This window comes from Erinaceus europaeus, chromosome 10, assembly GCF_950295315.1.
Source record: "Erinaceus europaeus chromosome 10, mEriEur2.1, whole genome shotgun sequence".
NCBI lineage: Eukaryota > Metazoa > Chordata > Mammalia > Eulipotyphla > Erinaceidae > Erinaceus > Erinaceus europaeus.
Genome location: NC_080171.1, coordinates 13,705,716 through 13,723,539, shown reverse-complemented (window position 1 = coordinate 13,723,539; position 17,824 = coordinate 13,705,716). Strand labels below are relative to the sequence as shown.

The window sequence follows — 17,824 nt, the reverse complement described above, 5'->3', positions numbered from 1 at the left end:
TCAAATAGAAGGCAAGTTATCATCGAAATGAGTCAATCCAGAAACTGCTGTGTGAAGGCAAATAGGAAGAAACGGCACCGTATCCCACTGGAATCTTTCAGCAACTCTGGAGAGTTTCGTTTTTCTGGTTAAAAAAAAAAAATAGAAATCGTGGGTGTTCATGGGGGAACCTGTGGTTTAGTTCTAGACCTCCCCATGGAGCCAAATGGTGTCCCTGAGGGTGAGGAGGGCAGAGATCTCTGCTCAGAACCTCTCTGTGCCCATCCGCAAGTTTTTGATCTCTAGTTCTAATTGTTTGGCCTGGACCTCGCGTTGGGTCACCAGTTCCCGGAGCCTCCGGATCTCTTCCTGTTGGCGATAGAACATCTGCAGCAGCTGGAAAAACAGAGAACAGAGGGTAAGGCCGCTTGGGTCTCCCGGAATACCAGGACAAAGGGCGAGACACTGTTTCTTTTTGACCCAGGAAGGTGAAGGTAAGTTAACCTGGCTGACACTTGAAGGGCCCACCCGACACACACACACACACATGCACGCACACATACACATTTTGCCTCCAGGGATATTGCTGGGTCTCGGTGCCTGCACTATGAATCCACTGCTCCTAGAGGCCATTTTCCCCATTTTTGTTGTCCTTGTTGTTGTTATTGTTGCTATTGTTGTTGTTGGATAGGACAGAGAGAAATGGAGAGAGGAGGGGAAGACAGAGGGGGAGAGAAAGACAGACACCGGCAAACCTGTCTCACTGCTTGTGAAGCGACCTCCCCTGCAGGTGGGGAGCTGGGAGCTTGAACCTGTAGCCGGGAGCTCGAACCAGGATCCTTACTCTGGTCCATGCACTTGGCACCACCCGGCCCCCATGTAGGTCTTTCATACAACTTTGTTTTCACCCAATACATAGAATACAGAAAGACTTGATGTTTGCGATCCTCTTGTCTCCTTAGATAGTCCGTGGGATGGAAGGCAGGAGATCTGGCTGTCCTGAAGTCTGGAGACTGGATTTTTCACCACTACTGAACTTTGTGACTTCAATCAAGTTACTTATACTCTCCTAGAGGAACTAGGGTCAGAAAATAAACTCTAGGGAGTCGGGCGGTAGCGCAGCAGGTTATGCACATGTGGCGCAAAGCTCAAGGACCGGCATAAGGATCCCGGTTTGAGCCCCCGGCTCCCCACCTGCAGGGGAGTCGCTTCACAAGCGGTGAAGCAGGTCTGCAGGTGTCTTTCTCTCCTCCTCTCTGTCTTCCCCTCCCCTCTCCATTTCTCTCTGTCCTATCCAACAACAACCATAACTACAACAATAAAGCAACAAGGGCAACGAAAGGGAATAAATAAATATTAAAAAAACTCTAGGATTATCATAATTGTTGCCACTCTACAGAATGGCACGATATATTGGGGACAACTCCAAGGATCTTCATTACCTCACCAAATATCCACAGCACCCCTTGAGGGTGGTGGTGTTTATCCCTACTTCATCACTAAGGTAATGGGAGGTGGGGCATATGCAGGGGATAACGAAGGGCCCTGAAGTACAAATGTGAGGGGTTGAGAGGTGGCACAGCTGGTTGAGTGCACACATTACAGTGCACAAGGACTCAGGTTCAAGCCTCCAGTCTCCACCTGCAGTACTGCAGGTGTCTCTCTTTCTCTCTCTTTCTTTAAAACCAAACTTAATTTTATTTGTTTATTTTTTTACCAGAGCACTGCTCAGCTCTGGCTTATGGTGGTACAGGGGAGCCGGGGGGCTCGAATCTGGATCCTTATGCCGGTCCTTGCGCTTTGCGCCACCTGCGCTTAACCTGCTGCGCTACCACCTGACTCCCCCCCCCCCCTTAAAAAAAACTAACTAATTCACTTTTTTTTTTTGCCTCCAGGGTTATTGCTGGGGCTCAGTGCCTGCCTGCACCAAGAATCCACTGCTCCTGGAGTCCATCCCCCCCCCCATTTTGTCACCCTTGTTGTTGTAGTCTTGTTGTGGTCATTATTGTTGTTGATGTCGTTCGTTGTTGGATAGGACAGAGAGAAACCGAGAGAGGAGGGGAAGACAGAGAGGGGGAGAGAAAGACAGACACCTGCAGACCTGCTTCACCGCCTGTGAAGCGACTCCCCTGCAGGTGGGGAGCCAGGGGCTCGAACCGGGATCCTTATGCTGGTCCTTGCGCTTTCACCACCTGCGCTTAACCCGCTGTGCTACTGCCCGACCCCCAGTAATTCACTTTCATAAATAGTAAGGGTCAGAGAGCATGAAGAATAATTTAAATGGTTTATTACTACCACTACTTCATAGTATATACACGTAGTTATTTTCAGGCTGTACTAGTTAATCCTAGTAGTCCTTTTACTTACAATTTTTGAAGTTCTTCAGTTACCTTAGAAAAACTTTCTAACATTCCCAGTATCAATTCATACAGAACATCTAGTTCCCTGTCTTGACAAACAGTATAGTCTACATAGTCAGGTTGTTATGTCTCCAGTTCAGCTTATTTCGCCAAATTCATCTACTTGCAAATCTTCTAAATGGTTATGTTTAAAATTCCCATTGAAGACAACAGGAGAAATAGCTTACTTGAATTGTGTGTTGTTTTACCAGGTATGTGACCCGGGGTCTGAGCCCAGCTCCCACCTTACTGAAGGAAACTTTGATGCTGTAATTTTTCTCTGTCTCTGTCTTTCCCTCTCTTTATCCCCTCTCCTCCTCTTCCTCTCCCTCTCTCCTACAGATGGTTCCCTGCTGTAGACTGTGCTTGTTGCCTGTCTGATGGGAATCAACCAATGCGTTAAGCACAAGGCCAAGGCAACAGCTGGTTATTTTTCTCCCCTCTTAAATTCCCTCTCCAGCAGACCCCCAACTGCCCTCCCCCCACAGGCCCAGCCCAATGTCCTCCATACCTCATTCTCTGTCTTTGGTGGAGGGCATTCGAAGATGTCGAAGCCATTTGTAAGCCAGGCTTTCTTCTCCAGCCTGTGGTCTGTCGCCCACCTGGGCATCTTCTCCTCCAGCAGGGAGGAGGGCCTCTGGGCATCTTCTCCAGCCACTTTCTCTGTCTGACTCAGGAGCCGGGGTGAAGCCAGGGGGAGGGGGTTGGAGTTGGGTCTCTCTACAGGTGGAGGCCGTGGACTCGGTGGGGGCTGGGGGCTCAGCGGCTCGGAGCCAGGCCGAAGGGATACTAGGACTGGCCCTGGGAGGGAAGCAGAGGGCTGTGTGAAGATGGAGGCAGGGGCAGGGACACATGCCGGTGGGGACAGCGGTACGAGACTGGTATGGAGCCGAGCGACATGGGTGCAAATCCCTGTGCCCGTGACCATCTGAGTTTGGTTTGTGGGAGCAGCACAGTGATGCCCCAGAAGTGCTTGCAGATTCTGCAGATTCTCAGAGAGAAGCCTTGCCTTGCCTTTGTGAGGACAGTCTCACCCACGCTGTGCTTTCTGTGTACCAACCACAGACTCTTTGGACAGCCTTAGAAGCAGGGCATGACAGGCAGGCACTGCAGAGATGGAAGAGGAGACACCCAGAGGAGGAGGGAGACTGTGAGGGCTCTGAACTGGGGTGCGGGGGTACACCTGGCGCCAGGCCCCTGGGCCAGCTCTGAGTCAGGGCAGCAGGGTAAGCAGCAGAAGCAGGTAAGAGGATGAGCAAGGGACATCCGGCTTCAGTGGTCCAGCCGCTCTGTATCATCATGGAATTTCAAGTCTGCCCTTGGGGGTGGGGACTGGGAGATGGCTCCCCCAGCAGAGCACCTTTTATTTATTTATTTATTTATTTGTCCACCAGGATTATCGCTGGGGCTCAGTACCTGCATGACAAATCCATCACTTCCGGCTGCTATTTTTCCCTTTTTTCTTTCTATTTTATTGAGAGAAATTGAGAGGGGTAGGGGAGGTAACAAGAGAGACACCTGCAGAGCCGCTTCACCTCTGGTAAGGCTTCCCTTCACAGGTGGGGAGCAGGGGCTTGAACCTGGGTCCTTGCGCATGGCAATGTGTGCATTCAACAGATGTGCCACTGCCATGCCCCTTAGCATACACACCTTACCATGATTGAGGACCAGGGATCAAGCCCCAGGCCACCATGAAAAAAAGAGGAAAGCTTCACCAGAGGCAGAGCAGTGCTGTGGTATCTCTCTTTCTCTCTGCCTCGGCCTCTCTGTTTCTCACCCTCTCTCTGGAAACAAAAAAGGATGTGCTGGGAATGGTGGAATCACACAGGTGCAAAGTCCCAGCAAAACCTTCATAGCAAAAACAAACAAAAAATAAAATAAACTTGGCCGCAGGGCAAAATCCCTTAATCTAGGCGGAGGGAGCTTTCAGAACCACATGGGATCAGTCCCCCTTCCTTCCTGGATCCTTACATGACTGCCCCAGCCACTGGGGACTGACAGCCAGGGACCTACCTTCTGGGATCTGCAGCTACAGATTTCAAATCCCTTCACGTTTCTTCTCAGCTACCTGGGGCCACTGGGTTCTTCCCCTTCTCCAAACCCTCCCAAGGCTTCCTATCTGCTGCTCTTACCTTTATTCATCCCACTAAGCCACTCCTGGGCTGTCATGGAGGGTTGGGCGCCGGCCGTGGGTGGGTAGATGTCCTCCTGGTAGGATTCCGACTGCAGGAGAAGTCAGGATAGTGAAAGCTGAGGGTCTAGGCTGTCCCCGACCCCTGTGAGTTGAGAAAACCCAACACAGACAGCAAAGGAACTTGCTCGAGATCACACCGTGACAGAAAGCAGGATGAATCTCCCCCTGATGCCACGTGGGGGCCATGACAAGGGCCGCTGTCCTTCTCCTCTCATCACTATCCCAGGGTCCGAGGCTTGGGGCTCCAGGTCTGTCTAGTTCCTGAGGGGTTCCCCGCATCCCTCCCAAACAGTGGATGTTCTTACCCGTCTGGGCACAATCATGGACACAGGTTCAATGAGGCATTTGGTTGTGATCAGCTTGTAGAATCGGAAGATCTCGCAGGAGGACACATCGAGACCTCTCTTTGGCATTACACCTGCAGGCAGAGGGTCAGAGGCTGAAAGGTTTTGCTGGGTTGGGCCACGGGGGTTGGGGGGTGGGAGGCAGGCTAGGGGCCAGGTGTGGCTGGCTGAGTGCACACATTACAGTGCGCAGACACTCAAGTGTGAGCCCCTGGGCTACAAGTCCCTATTTCTTTCTCCCTCTCTATCTTTCCCTCCTTTCTGAATTTCCCTCTGCTTCTATCTACAATTTTTAAAATAAACTGGTTTACTTATTGGATATAGAGAGAAATTGACAGGGGAGGGGGAGATAGAAAACCAGAAAGACAGCTGCGGTTCTGCTTTGCCATGGGTGAAGCTTCCCCCTTGCAGGTGGGGCCTTGTACATTTTAAGATGTGTGCTCAACCAGGAGCTAATGCCGTGTCACCTCCCTGCTTTTTAAAAAATGATTTCTTTGTGGGGGCTGAGAGAACTCACAGGCAGAGTGTGTGCCCAGTGTGTGTGGGGCCCGAGCTGGAGACTTGGCACCGCACGGGAGGTGCTATGGTACCAGAGGGAGGTGCGGGGCTGTGGTGTCCCTCCCTCAATTTCCATCTAAATGAAAAAGTGGCCTGGAGTGGTAAAACTGCACATAGGCAAGGTCCTGGTTCTACATTCATTCATTCACTCATTCATTCATTCCCTCTAGGACTTTTTGTGGCAGTGTAATTCTACCACTCCCAGAAGACTTTTTTTTTTTTTTTTTTCAGAGCACTGATCAGCTCTGGCTTATGGTGGTGCAGGGAACTGAACCTGGGACTTGGGAGCCTCAGGCACGACAGTCTGCTTGCATAACCATATGCTGTCTAGCCCCGCCCTTTAAAAATTATCTTTATTTATTTATTGGATAGACACAGCCACACAGCCAGAAATCAAGAGCAAAGGGGGAGACAGAGAGGGAGAGAGACACAGAGACACTTGCATCTCTGCTTCACCACTCACAAAGCTGTCCCCCCGCAGGTGAGGGCCGGGGGCTAGAACCTGGGTCCTTGTAAATTGTAACATGCGTGCTCAGCCAGGTACGCCATCAGACTTTTAAAAAAATTTTATCTTTTATTTTAAAAATATCACATAACATTATTGTTTCATTAAGATATAGAATTTTCTGTGATAATTTTTGAATTTTATACTCTAGTACTAGGTAGAAATAGGATTTTTTTCCCTAATTAATAAGAAGACCAGTGAAGCATTCTAGCAAATGTTGACAATCCAATATTTTATTCTCCGTTTCACCTCTGAGGACACTATAGAACTGTAACTTTCTTTTACTTTATTGGGGGATTAATCATTCACAGTATAGCTTTTAATACATAGGCACAGCCAAACCTCAATATTTCTTCATTCTGGCTTTTTTCTTCTACCAAGTGTCCTTTGATTTCCTGGCTAACATCACATCCAGCCAGTTTAACCTTGTGTTCTCCCAGACTGTTCCTTATTTTTAGTTCTGTCTTCAAGTGAGATTATTATGTATTGGTCTTTATCTGACTAGGCTCATTGAACATGATGTCTTGTGTTCTGATCATGATACAGCAAAGGTTATGACCACATTTTTAAATAGCAACATAGGTATATGGACCACACATTTCTTAGCCATTCATAAGTTCTAGGCATCTTGGGTTGATTCCAAGTGTGGGGTATTAGCAACTGTTGCTGTGGACACTGGTGTGCATAAGTCTTTTTGGACAGTTTTTTTTTTTTTTTGATAGCGATGGGGGTAGGGGAGGAGAGCTATCGCAGCATTGTACATGGTGATGCTACTCCAGGTGCAGGAGCTGTCCTATGGTGGCCGGGGCTCAAACCCAGGTCTTTGCATGATAGAGTGTGTGCTTTACTGGGTAACTACCACCTGACGCCAGTGTTGATTTTAAGAGGGAGACTGACGCACAGTTTAGCTCTAGCATATGCAGTGCCAGGGGTCAAACCTGAGGCCATACACATTCAAGTCCTGTTCTCTATGCTGGTCCATCTCCCTGGCTAGCTTTGCTTTTATTCCCAAACACACTTAAAAAAAAGTTACGAGGTGGGGAGCTGGGTGGCAAAGCACTTGGCAGAGGAGACACTTTTTTTTTTTGTCTCCAAGATATTGCTGTGGCTCGGTGCCTGCATTATGAATCCATTGCTCCTGGAAGCCATTTCCCCCCCATTTTTGTTGCTATTGCTGTTGTTGTTGTTGGATAGGACAGAGAGAAATGGAGAGAGGAGGGGAAGACGGGAGGGGTGAAGAAAGATAGACACCTGCAAACCTGCTTCACCGCTCGTGAAGTGACCCCCCCCCCATGCAGGTGGAGAGCCGGGGGCTCAAACCAGGATCCTCATACTGTTCCTTACGCTTCACACCATGTGTGTTTAACCCATTGTGCTACCACCCAGCCCCTAGAGGAGACATTTTACAATGTGCAAGGACCAAGGTTCAAGACCCTGGTCCCCACCTGCAGGGGACGTCTTATAACTGGTGAAGTAGGGTTATAGGTTTCTCTCCCTCTTTCTCCCCCATCTCTGTCACTATCCAGTGAAGAGATAAAGTTATGGAGGGGGGGACGTCAGCAAGGAGAGCTGGGAGCTAGTTCGCCTGGTAGAGCACACACTTTACCGTGCACAAGGACCTGGGTTTGAACAGCTGGCTACTCACATGGGCTCTCCGTGCAAAATGGAAGTTCCATGAGCGCAGCGTTACTGTGTGTCTCCTTATCTCTGTAGCTCCCCCTCTCTCTTTCTTTTACTCTCTGTCTTAGAAAAGAGTCTGCAGGAAGCAGTGGAACTGAGCAGCTGTGATGCCCCAGCAAAAAACTCTGGCGACAATAAAAGCAAATAAAGTCAGGGAGTCGGGTGGTAGCACAGTGGGTTAAGCGCACGTGGTGCAAAGCGCAAGACTGGCATAAGGATCCCGGTTCGAGCCCCCGGCTCCCCACCTGCAGGGGAGTCACTTCACAGGTGGTGAAGCAGGTCTGCAGGTGTCTGTCTTTCTCTCCCCCTCTCTGTCTCCCCCCCTCTCTCCATTTCTCTCTGTCCTATCTAACAATGAAGCCAACAATGACAACAATAATACAACAATAAAACAAGGGTGACAAAAAGGGAATAAATAAGTAAATAAAATTAAAAAAAAAAAAGTCAGTAGGGATTGCTTCCTGGGAAAATCTCTTGGGCTAGCTTCTCTCAGCTCCTTGCTAAACCTTGCCTCATAAACCCTCATCCTGTCCCCAAGATGAGCTCTGCTTCTTCTTTAGTTACTTAGAAAAAAAAAAACACCAATAACAATAAAATAATATAAAATCATGGGCCAGAGAAATAACATAGTTGGATAGTGTGTTGGTTTGTCAGGCTTGAGTCTGGGCCCTCCACAATGAAGGAGACTTTGGTGCTGTGTCCTCTCTCTCTCTCCCTCTCCCTCTCTGTATACTGACTCTCCTGTACATCTCAACTATATATTGTTCCTGTGGACACAGTGTAAACCTGCCACCTCCCCTGCTGAAGGTGGGATTCTGGGTCACTCCAGAGCAGTATCCACTTCTGACTCATTCCTATCTCCCACCCCCAGGTGGCCTGGTCCCCCTCCCCCCCACTCACCGATCCCCTTCTGAGGGTTGTAGGAGCGGTATTCCGTCAGGTAGCTGAGGTAAGGCTCACTGGTGCTCACTTCATAGTAGCGGATGTTTCCATCTCCCTGAGCAGGAGGAGGGAAGAAGGTTCCGTTCAGAGTCAGTCCCTACCATGCCCCCGCGGGTCCCCGCTGACAGCAGCAGCAAGCTGGAGTGAAGGGCTGGCAAAGCCACCTCACACAAGGGAACAGCAGAGCGTGGGGTCCTCGTGTTCACACGCAGTGCCCCCCCCAACCACAACCCAAAGCCCACCCTTGTGCCTCCAAGGCAGAAGCTCCGGTAGCACCAGTGGACACCCCCTCTGAGAGCCGCCACAGCCCAGAAGTGATGTGGCCAGAGGTCACCCAGTGGGTCTCCCTCCTGTGGACAATTCCTGCTTTGAATGTCATAGTGACTGGGTGGGGTGGGCTGGGTAAGGGCCAGCATGCCCAGTATGGAGCCCACCCCAGCAAAGGTCTGTGAAGGTGGCAGCCAGAGTCAGCGAGGGAACAGTCTGGGTGTCCAGCCAAAGCCCAGGTCCCAGGTTTTGCTGGGGAGCTTGGATGGTAGGAGAGGGGTGCTAGGCTCATGACAGGGATCACTGAGGATGCCCGATGACTCCTGCCTGTCCCAGCACTTGTCCTCTACCCAAAGGGCCTGGAGCGGCTGCTGTCTGGCCACCAGTGGGACCAATCTCAGAGTTGTTTTACTTCCTGCCTCAGAGGTCCCAGCCGCCCCTCGCCAAGGCCAGGCTGACCTTCCCCACCACGTAGAGCACATTGGTGTCCGCATCATAGAAGGGAAACAGCACGCCCGAGGAGCCGTCCAGGTCTTCCTCTGAGATAGGCTGCGAGAGGTTGTCCTGAAATGGAAAGAAGACCAGAGGGCCTGGGGGGATCACTCTTGCAAACCTCGGTGGAGATGGAGAAGAAATCCCGCTACAGGACTCCGTGTGTGTGTGTGTGTGTGTGTGTGTGTGTGTGTGTGTGTGTGTGTGTGACAGACCTACAGCTCTTCCTCACTTAGTGACCTCTTTTTTTTTGTTACATAATTTTTTTTTCACTTTTATATATACAGGTGTAATTTATTTTTCTCATTTAGGTTTTTCTGGTTTTGTTACTGCGTGTTTTTAAAATATTTACTTATTTATTCCCTTTTGTTGCCCTTGGTGTAGTTATTATTGTTGTTGTTATTGATGTTGTCGTCATTGTTGGACAGGACAGAGAGAAATAGAGAGGGGAAGGGAGGACAGAGAGGGGGAGAGAAAGACAGACCTGCAGATCTGCTTCACCGCTTGTGAAGCGACCCCCCCCTCCCCTGCAGGTGGGGAGCTGGGGGCTCGAACTGGGATCCTTATGCCGGTCCTTGATGACCTCTTGTTTATGGGCCTCTCCACGTTCTGAGCAGCTTTCTGAGTCGGTATTGCATGAGAACTCTGGCCCTGGAAGATGGAAGTGCAGGCATCTCCTCTGTGTCAGTCTTGTTCCCACAGTCAGTTAACGTGTACTTTACCAGCATTTTGGTCTATATACGTCTGCCTTATTCTGTGGCCCACAGTATAATTTATTTCCTATATTTTTTTACTACAGTACACTATGGAAGAAACACTTAAAATACTATAAATGATGCAAAGGTGACATTAAACTATCTAAAGATAGGTGACCAAAACTACGGCACGGTGCCTGACAGCTCAGGGGCGGCTCCCTGTTTATGGATGAAGTCATTTATGGACCAGGTGTCAGGCCTGGGATTTGTGAGGGATACCTGTCTTTTTTAAAATTTTTATTTATTTACTTATTTTTACTCTGATTTATTTTTTATTGGGGAATTAATGTTTTACATTCAACAGTAAGTACAATAGTTTGAACATGCATAACATTCCCCAGTTTACTATATAACAATACAACCCCCACTAGGGCCTCTGTCATCCTTCATGGACCTGTATTCTCCCCACCCACCCACCCCAGAGTCTTTTACTTTGGTGCAATACGCCAATTCCATTTCAGGTTCTACTTGTGTTTTCTTTTCTGATCTTGTTTTTCAACTTTGGCCTGAGAGTGAGATCATCCCATATTCATCCTTCTGTTTCTGACTTATTTCACTTAACATGAATTTTTCAAGGTCCATCCAAGATCGGCTGAAAACGGTGAAGTCACCATTTTTTACAGCTGAGTAGTATTCCATTGTGTATCTAGACCACAACTTACTCAGCCACTCATCTGTTGTTGGACACCTGGGTTGCTTCCAGGTTTTGGCTATTACAAATCGTGCTGCCAAGAACATATGTGTACACAGATCTTTTTGGATGGGTGTGTTGGGTTCCTTAGGATATATCCCCAGAAGAGGAATGGAAGGATCATAGGGTAGGTCCATTTCTAGCCTTCTGAGAGTTCTCCAGACTGTTCTCCACAGAGGTTGGGCCAATTGACATTCCCACCAGCAGTGTACGAGGGTTCCTTTGACCCCACACCCTCTCCAGCATTTGCTGCTGTTATCTTTTCTGATATATGACATTCTCACAGGAGTGAAGTGGTATCTCATTGTTGTCTTAATTTGCATTTCTCTGACAATCAGAGACTTGGAGCATTTTTTCAAGTGTTTCTTGACCTTTTGGATCTCTTCTGTGGTGAATATTCTGTCCAAGTCCTCCCCCCATTTTTGGATGGGGCTATTTGTTGTCTTGTTGTTGACTTTGGCGAGCTCTTTATATATGTTGGTTATTAAACTCTTATCTGATGTATGGCATGTAAAGATCTTCTCCCATTCTGTGAGGGGTCTCTTGGTTTGGGTAGTGGTTTCTTTAGCTGTTTAGAAGCTTTTTAATTTGATGTAGTCCCATGGGTTTATACTTGCCTTAGTCTTCTTTGTAATTGGATTCGTTTCATTGAAGATGTCTTTGAAATGTATGCGGAAAAGAGTTCTGCCAATATTTCCCTCTAAGTATCTGATAGTTTCTGGTCTAACATCCAAGTCCTTGATCCACTTGGAATTTACTTTTGTATTTGGTGAGATGTAGTGGTTCAGTTTCATTCTTCTGCATGTTTCAACCCATTGTTTCCAACACCATTTGTTGAAGAGATTCTGCTTTCCCCATTGAGCCCCTTTGTCAAAGATTAGATGTCCATAGGTGTGGGGGAGGGGTACCTGTCTTATCATCATCATCATTTTTTTTTGCTCACATTTTGCCTTTAAGGAATCCCTTCCAACCCACCTGACCTCACCCCATCCTTTCCCCACCTGCTCTATTATAGATCATAAGAGGTGAAGAGGGGGATTCAGGGAGAGGAAGCAATTTGTTGAGTCTTTGAAGCTCCTGCCAAGTGCTCTTTCAGATCAATACCGCTTGGTCACCCCGAACCCACCACTAGCAGTCCTCCTGCAGCTGCTTCCTCTGCCTAGAAGGCCTTCTCCCTCTCCCCCCCACCTCCATCCTGGTCCCAGGCTCCCCTCCTCCATACCAGGACCTCCTCTCCCTCCCCCCAGCACTCAGCCTGGACTCCCTGCTCCAGACTGCTGTCACCTCCATGCCAGGGTAGTGAGTGAGAGTGCTTGGGACATGAGCGCACAGGCGAATGGAGGCAGCACTCAGCTGAGGGGTGATGGTGTGAAGGAAGCGGGGCTCAGGGTGGGGTGGTGTTGGTAAGGTTCATATTGGTTTGGTCTCCTTCCCCCTACCTCTGGGAGATTGTGGTTTAGCCCTGCTAGTTTCGCGCGTCTCGTCTCCTTGTCCCCGCCCCGAGCCCCTACTGTCGGGCCAGAGGTCCCAGCCGCAGCGGTGGGAGGAGAAAGATGGAGAAGCACATGGTGTGGTGATTTGCTGCTCGTGAAAAAAGATTAAACTGCGTTATCATCTCAGCCGTGTGTCTCTGGTCGTCTCTGTCTACCGCTGTGAAGCTAGCCCGGCCAACTAGCGCCCTGCCCCGAACGCTAACGACAGGGTGGGTCAAGTGGGAGACTCACCTGGTCCCACAGGGCCATCTGCCGGTGGTTCCATCGGGACGTGCCCGTGGACAGGAGCTTCTGCAGGTTCCCCAGGAACAGCACCTTGTTGACCCGGTGCCCCTTGCAGTTGCCTTCCTGGGGGGACATGTGCGGTCAGGGACTGCTGCCCTCTGCTTCTGCTGGGCTTCCCTGGGGCACCCCTTTCTGCTCCTCACTCTGCCAGCTGAACCCTTCAAGGGCACCATCTCCAGCCCTTCTGGGTCTCTCCTGTGCCCATACAGGCTCTCCCACTATTGCTCACTTAATGTTATTAGAGACAGGAGAGGCAGAAAGTCAGGGGGGGGGGGGAGGGGAGGGAGAGACAGAGAGAGAGAGCCAGTCTCCATGGCATCGAAGCTTCCTTTAGTGTGGTGGGGGCCAGGCTCTGACCTGGGTTGTGCACATGGCAAAGCAGCACACTACCCAAGTGAGCTATTTCACTGCCATTATTACTATTATTATCATTATTTAAAAAAATCTTTACTTGTCGGATAGAGGCGGTCAGAAATTGAGAGGGAAGGGGGTGATAGAGAGACAGAGAGACATCTGCAGCCCTGCTTCACCACTTGTGAAACTTCCCCCCTGCAGATGGGGACCAGGGGCTCGAACCTGGGTCCTTGCGCACTATAACATGCGCGCTCAACCAGGTGCGCCACCACCTGCCCCTTCTTATTATTGAGAGTTGAGTTTTTTTTTTAATTAATTTTTCTTTTTGTTGCCCTTGTTTTTATTGTTGTTGTTGTTAAATAGGACAGAGAGAAATGGAGAGAGGAGGGGGAGAGAAAGACAGACACCTGCAGACCTGCTTCACCGCCTGTGAAGTGACTGCCCTGCAGGTCCTCGAAGCGGGATCTTCATACCGGTCTCTGCGCTTCGCGCCACATGTGCTTAACCCGATGCGCTACCGCCCGACTCCCGAGAGTTCAGTTTTATGGACCAGGAAAAAGGCAAAGTCCTGCCCAGTTCCTTCTTGCTGAGAGATCACTGACCACCTCCCTATGTGCAAGCTTTGGGTCTGGGTGGGCACTGCCGTCCGGCCCTCTAGCCAAAGCAGAGGAGAGAGGAAACAGGCTCAGAGAGCAGAAAGCACTTGGCTGAGGGCACGCAGTGGGTCAACAGTGGTGGTCTGTGCCCCACCTGGGCTGAGACACACTGACCAACTTTGGAGTGAGATTAAGTTCAAACCCCAGCTTACCAACAGAGCAAGTCACCTTGACCTCAGATTTCTCCCCTGTATTAAGTTTTACTGTGTACAAATGTCAAGTATTGTGATGTCCACCTGAAATTAACAGCCTTATATTTCCCTCAATTTAAAAGATATCCCCTGAGGCTGACAGCACTTCTGCCTGGTTCTCAGACCCTCCCCCACAACTCCCCCCCTGCTCCCCACCCTCCTCCCCCGCAGACCCCAGCCCGGCAATGACCTGGAGGACGGTCCCTGTCCGGGGGTCGAGAATGCGAATCTTGCGGTCTTTACAGGAGGTGGCCATCAGGCTGCCATTGGTGTTGAAGGACATGGAGAGGATCACATCCCGGTGACAGTCAATCGTCCTCACAGGGCTCATGATTACAGACTCTTTTGTATCCAAGTTCCAGACCATTACCTGGGGAGCAGAGAGAGTCGGATCTCGACACCAAGGCCACCCCCTGCCCCAGCCCTCCCACAGGCCACACGCCAGCCAGGCTGCTGGGAAACACAGTATCCCCAGGAGAAAGCCACAGATGGCAGTCTGGCCCGAGAGGCCTCAGGTGGGAGGAAGAAGCTGCCAAATGCCAGGGGGACGGGAGGAGGGTAGAGGGTCTGGCAGTGAAAATAAAACACCATCTGCCTCAGGGCAACACACTAGCAGGGAGGGCCACTGGGACCAGCTCTTCACAATGGTTTGCTGCCGTTTCTACTGTGCACAGAGCAGCAGGGCCGCTGTGGCTAGCTTCACAGGCTGTGCGCACTGCACAGTTCAGGGTGGTCCATCCCCACAGCCTGTGACATGAGCGGCGCCCCCTGGAGGTGTGTACGGAGCACCCTGCACCAGGAGATGCAATAGCCCTGCAGACACAGAAGGTCAACAGATACAAGGGCACTTCTGACCAGCAGCAGGTGAGCTAGCTGCCCACCACCGGCTCATCCAACACAGAGCTGCCTCTGTGACGCCCTGTGTTGTTACCCTGTTGTTTAAAAGGCATGGCTCCGGGGGTCGGGTGGTAGTGCAGTGGGTTAAGCGCAGGTGGCGCAAAGCACAAGGACCAGCGTAAGGATCCCGGTTCGAGCCCCCAGCTCCCCACCTGCAGGGGAGTCGCTTCACAGGTGATGAAGCAGGTCTGCAGGTGTCTGTCTTTCTCTCCCCCTTTCTATCTTCCCCATCTCTCTCCATTTCTCTCTGTCCTATCCAACAACAAACACGAACGACATCGACAATGGCAATAATAATAACCACAACGAGGCTACAACAACAAGGGCAACAAAAGGGGGAAAAAATGGCCTCCAGGAGCGGTGGATTCATGGTGCAGGCACCCAGCCCAGCAATAACCCTGGAAGGATAGAAAAAAAAAAAAGAAAATCAAAACAGTAATAAAAAAAAAAGGCATGGCTCCGCCCACACCAACACGCTTTGTGTACAGACTAAGGCCCAGAGGAGACAAGGTGTCTTCCCAGGCCACGCAGCAAGTCAGACACAGAATGTGAACAGGATTTAGGCCTCCTCTACCATGGACTTTCCCAATTTACAGGAAGCAGAAGCTTGGTAGTCAACAGGGAGGCAGGGTTCGCCCCCAGGCCCCCAGCCTGACCCCTCTAAGTGAACAAATAGGCTGAACAGTGAAGCCCCCAAACTTCTGTCCACTTGGAACCTCAGCATATGACCTTTTCTGTAACTGAGATTTTGCAGCTGGCATTAGTTAAGATGAGCCCACACTGGGCTAGGGTCAGCCCAGAAACAAGTGTCCTGAAAAGGAGAGAGGAGTGAGGCGGGGTCAGGGAGGTGGCTCAGTGCAGCACTGGGCCTGCACACGTAAGGCCCTGACTCTCACAACACACATATATACCAGAACTCTGGTTCTCTCTCAGTGAAAAAAAAAGGGGGGGGGGGAGAGGGTGTAGGCAGTAGCACACCTGGTTAAGTGCACATAGTACTAAGCACAGGACCACAGAAGGCTCTGCGCTCGAGCCCCCGGCTCCCCACCTGTAGGTGGGGCACTTCACCAGCAGTGAAGCAGGTCTGCAGGGGTCTGTCTTTCTTTTCTCCTCTCTATCTCCCCCTACTCTCTCCGTTTCTCTCTGTCCTATCCAAAAAATGGGGGGGGGGGCCCTCCAGGAGCCGTGGATTCATAGTGTCAACACCCAAGCCCCAGTGATAACCCTGGAGACAGACAGACAAACAAACAAACAAAGAAATAAAGAGAAAAGAGAAGGAAACAAAAGTGTGTGTGTTGTGGTGGGGGGAGGCAGGAGATGTAGAGTAGAGCACACAGCTGTCAAGGCCCCGGCTGTGAGTGCCTGCGCAGCACACGTGAGCACCTGCATGAAGGAGGCTTCGTGATCTGTGGGTATGGCGTCTTTCCTTCTTTGCCTGTCCCTCTCTGCCTCTCACTCTCTACCTAAAATATAAAAGAGAAAATGAGCCCACCTCTGGGAGTGGTGGTGTAATGTGCACACGCAGAACACCCATCATAACTCTGGCAGCAAGCAAACAAATAAATAATAAAACCAGGTGAGGGTGACAGCATAATGGTTATGCAGATAGACCCTCATGCCTGAGGCTCTGAGGTGCCAGGTTCAATCCCCTGCGCCACCATAAGTCAGAGCTGAGTTGTGTTCTGATAAATAATAAATAAATGGGAGGGAAAAAAATAATTAAAAGAAGTAAATAAAAAGAGAGGACACTCAAGTCACACAGAAGTCAGATGAAGACGGAGACAGGTTGCAGTGATGCAGCATCAAGTCAAATGCCAGGAACCACAGGAAAATTCTCCCCTCGAGACTTCGCAGGAAGGGAGGCCTTTCTACTCCTGGACTTTGGACTTCTCAAGGCAAGAGGCATAAATGGCTGCTCTCGTAGGCCATGCGGTTTGGTCACGTGTCGGGATGGCCCAAGGAGACAAATACCCCGACCCACCTTGTAGTCGTAGCCAGAACTGAAGAGGATGTTGGCGGCTGTTGGGTGCCACTCCACCAGGCCCACCCTGCGGGCATGGCCCACCAGCTCCTTCCTGTAGGTTGTGAGGTTCCTCAGCAGCAGCTGCTTGGGGATGGCCCAGATCTTAATCTGACAAAAGAGACACGACCCGAGGCCTCGTGAGTCAGCTCTCCTCCGCACCCCAGCCATCCCAAGTCACAGAACCGCAGCGGCCAGCAGAAGGCAGGGACCCTCTGCATCTCCCCCACACACAGTGGAGGGCAGCTGGGGCCTCAGAGGGCCTTTGCTAGAGTCCTCCAGTCTGACCTGTGCTCCGGGGCGTCTGGGAAGAACAGTGGCAGGGCCCACAGAGCAGCTCAGGACTCCAACACTGACCCCTGCTCAACTTGACCATCCTGACGAGTGGACCAGGAAGCACGTATCTAACGGAGGGCCACCAGTGGCTCCCAGACCCCTGCTCCACGGCACAACCCCCGTTCTCTGGACACAGACGAGGTTTTCAGGTGGACTTTGCTTTTCATTCAGTAAGTATTGATTTCCTGGCCACCTTGGCTTGGAGGGAAGACAGAAAATGGGCAGTAGAGACACCATCCTGCACTCCTCAGAGCTAGAGCTGCCCTGTTCCCGGGAACAGGGAGGACACTGCTGAGCACAGCACCCAGGAGGGCCTGACGGGGCCAAGGGCCTCCCTCCCGGCACCTGGCAAAGGGGGGCCTGGGGAGGGACAGTGGTAGGCGCTGAGGCTCACTAAAGACTTGCAGGGGACCTTTCAGGCCTGGATGTGCAGGCAGGTACTTCAGGAAAGGAGGGTGTGGGAGGGGGCAGTGTGCCAGGCACTTAGTATCCAGTCAGAAGCCTCACACTGACTGGAGACAAGGCCCAATCTCTAAGGGCCTCTGGTGACACTTCTTGGCAGACACTACCCTTTAAAGAGAATCTTCTGCTTCCTTCCTTTCTCCCCTCCCTCTCTTCCTTTGACCAGACAGTGAAGCATTCTGAAATATTTCCTAATTCCCTTTTTGCCTGGCAACTCTGAGATAAACTTGGTTCTCAAAAGCATTTCTCCCTCCACAGCCAGTGTTTCTAATCTCTTTCTTCTCTTTCTTTTTTTGCCTCCAGGTTATCACTGGGACTGGGTAC

The 17,824-nt window shown here is 50.6% G+C and overlaps 1 protein-coding gene across 4 annotated transcripts in view; it reads right to left on the bottom strand.

The window, feature by feature from the left end:
* CORO2A (coronin 2A) overlaps positions 1 to 17,824 on the bottom strand; it is a 93,553-nt gene continuing 75,729 nt past the window's right edge. For all 4 annotated transcript variants that reach the window (XM_060199113.1, XM_060199112.1, XM_060199114.1 and 1 more), the window contains 9 exons: positions 16,664 to 16,813; positions 13,976 to 14,155; positions 12,531 to 12,647; positions 9,328 to 9,432; positions 8,560 to 8,656; positions 4,878 to 4,990; positions 4,511 to 4,601; positions 2,890 to 3,179; positions 1 to 375 (listed from right to left, as the gene is read on the bottom strand). In XM_060199113.1, coding sequence (XP_060055096.1) covers positions 244 to 375; positions 2,890 to 3,179; positions 4,511 to 4,601; positions 4,878 to 4,990; positions 8,560 to 8,656; positions 9,328 to 9,432; positions 12,531 to 12,647; positions 13,976 to 14,155; positions 16,664 to 16,813 — 1,275 coding nt within the window. In that variant the 3' untranslated portion in view covers positions 1 to 243. The remainder of the gene's footprint in view (positions 376 to 2,889; positions 3,180 to 4,510; positions 4,602 to 4,877; positions 4,991 to 8,559; positions 8,657 to 9,327; positions 9,433 to 12,530; positions 12,648 to 13,975; positions 14,156 to 16,663; positions 16,814 to 17,824) is intronic.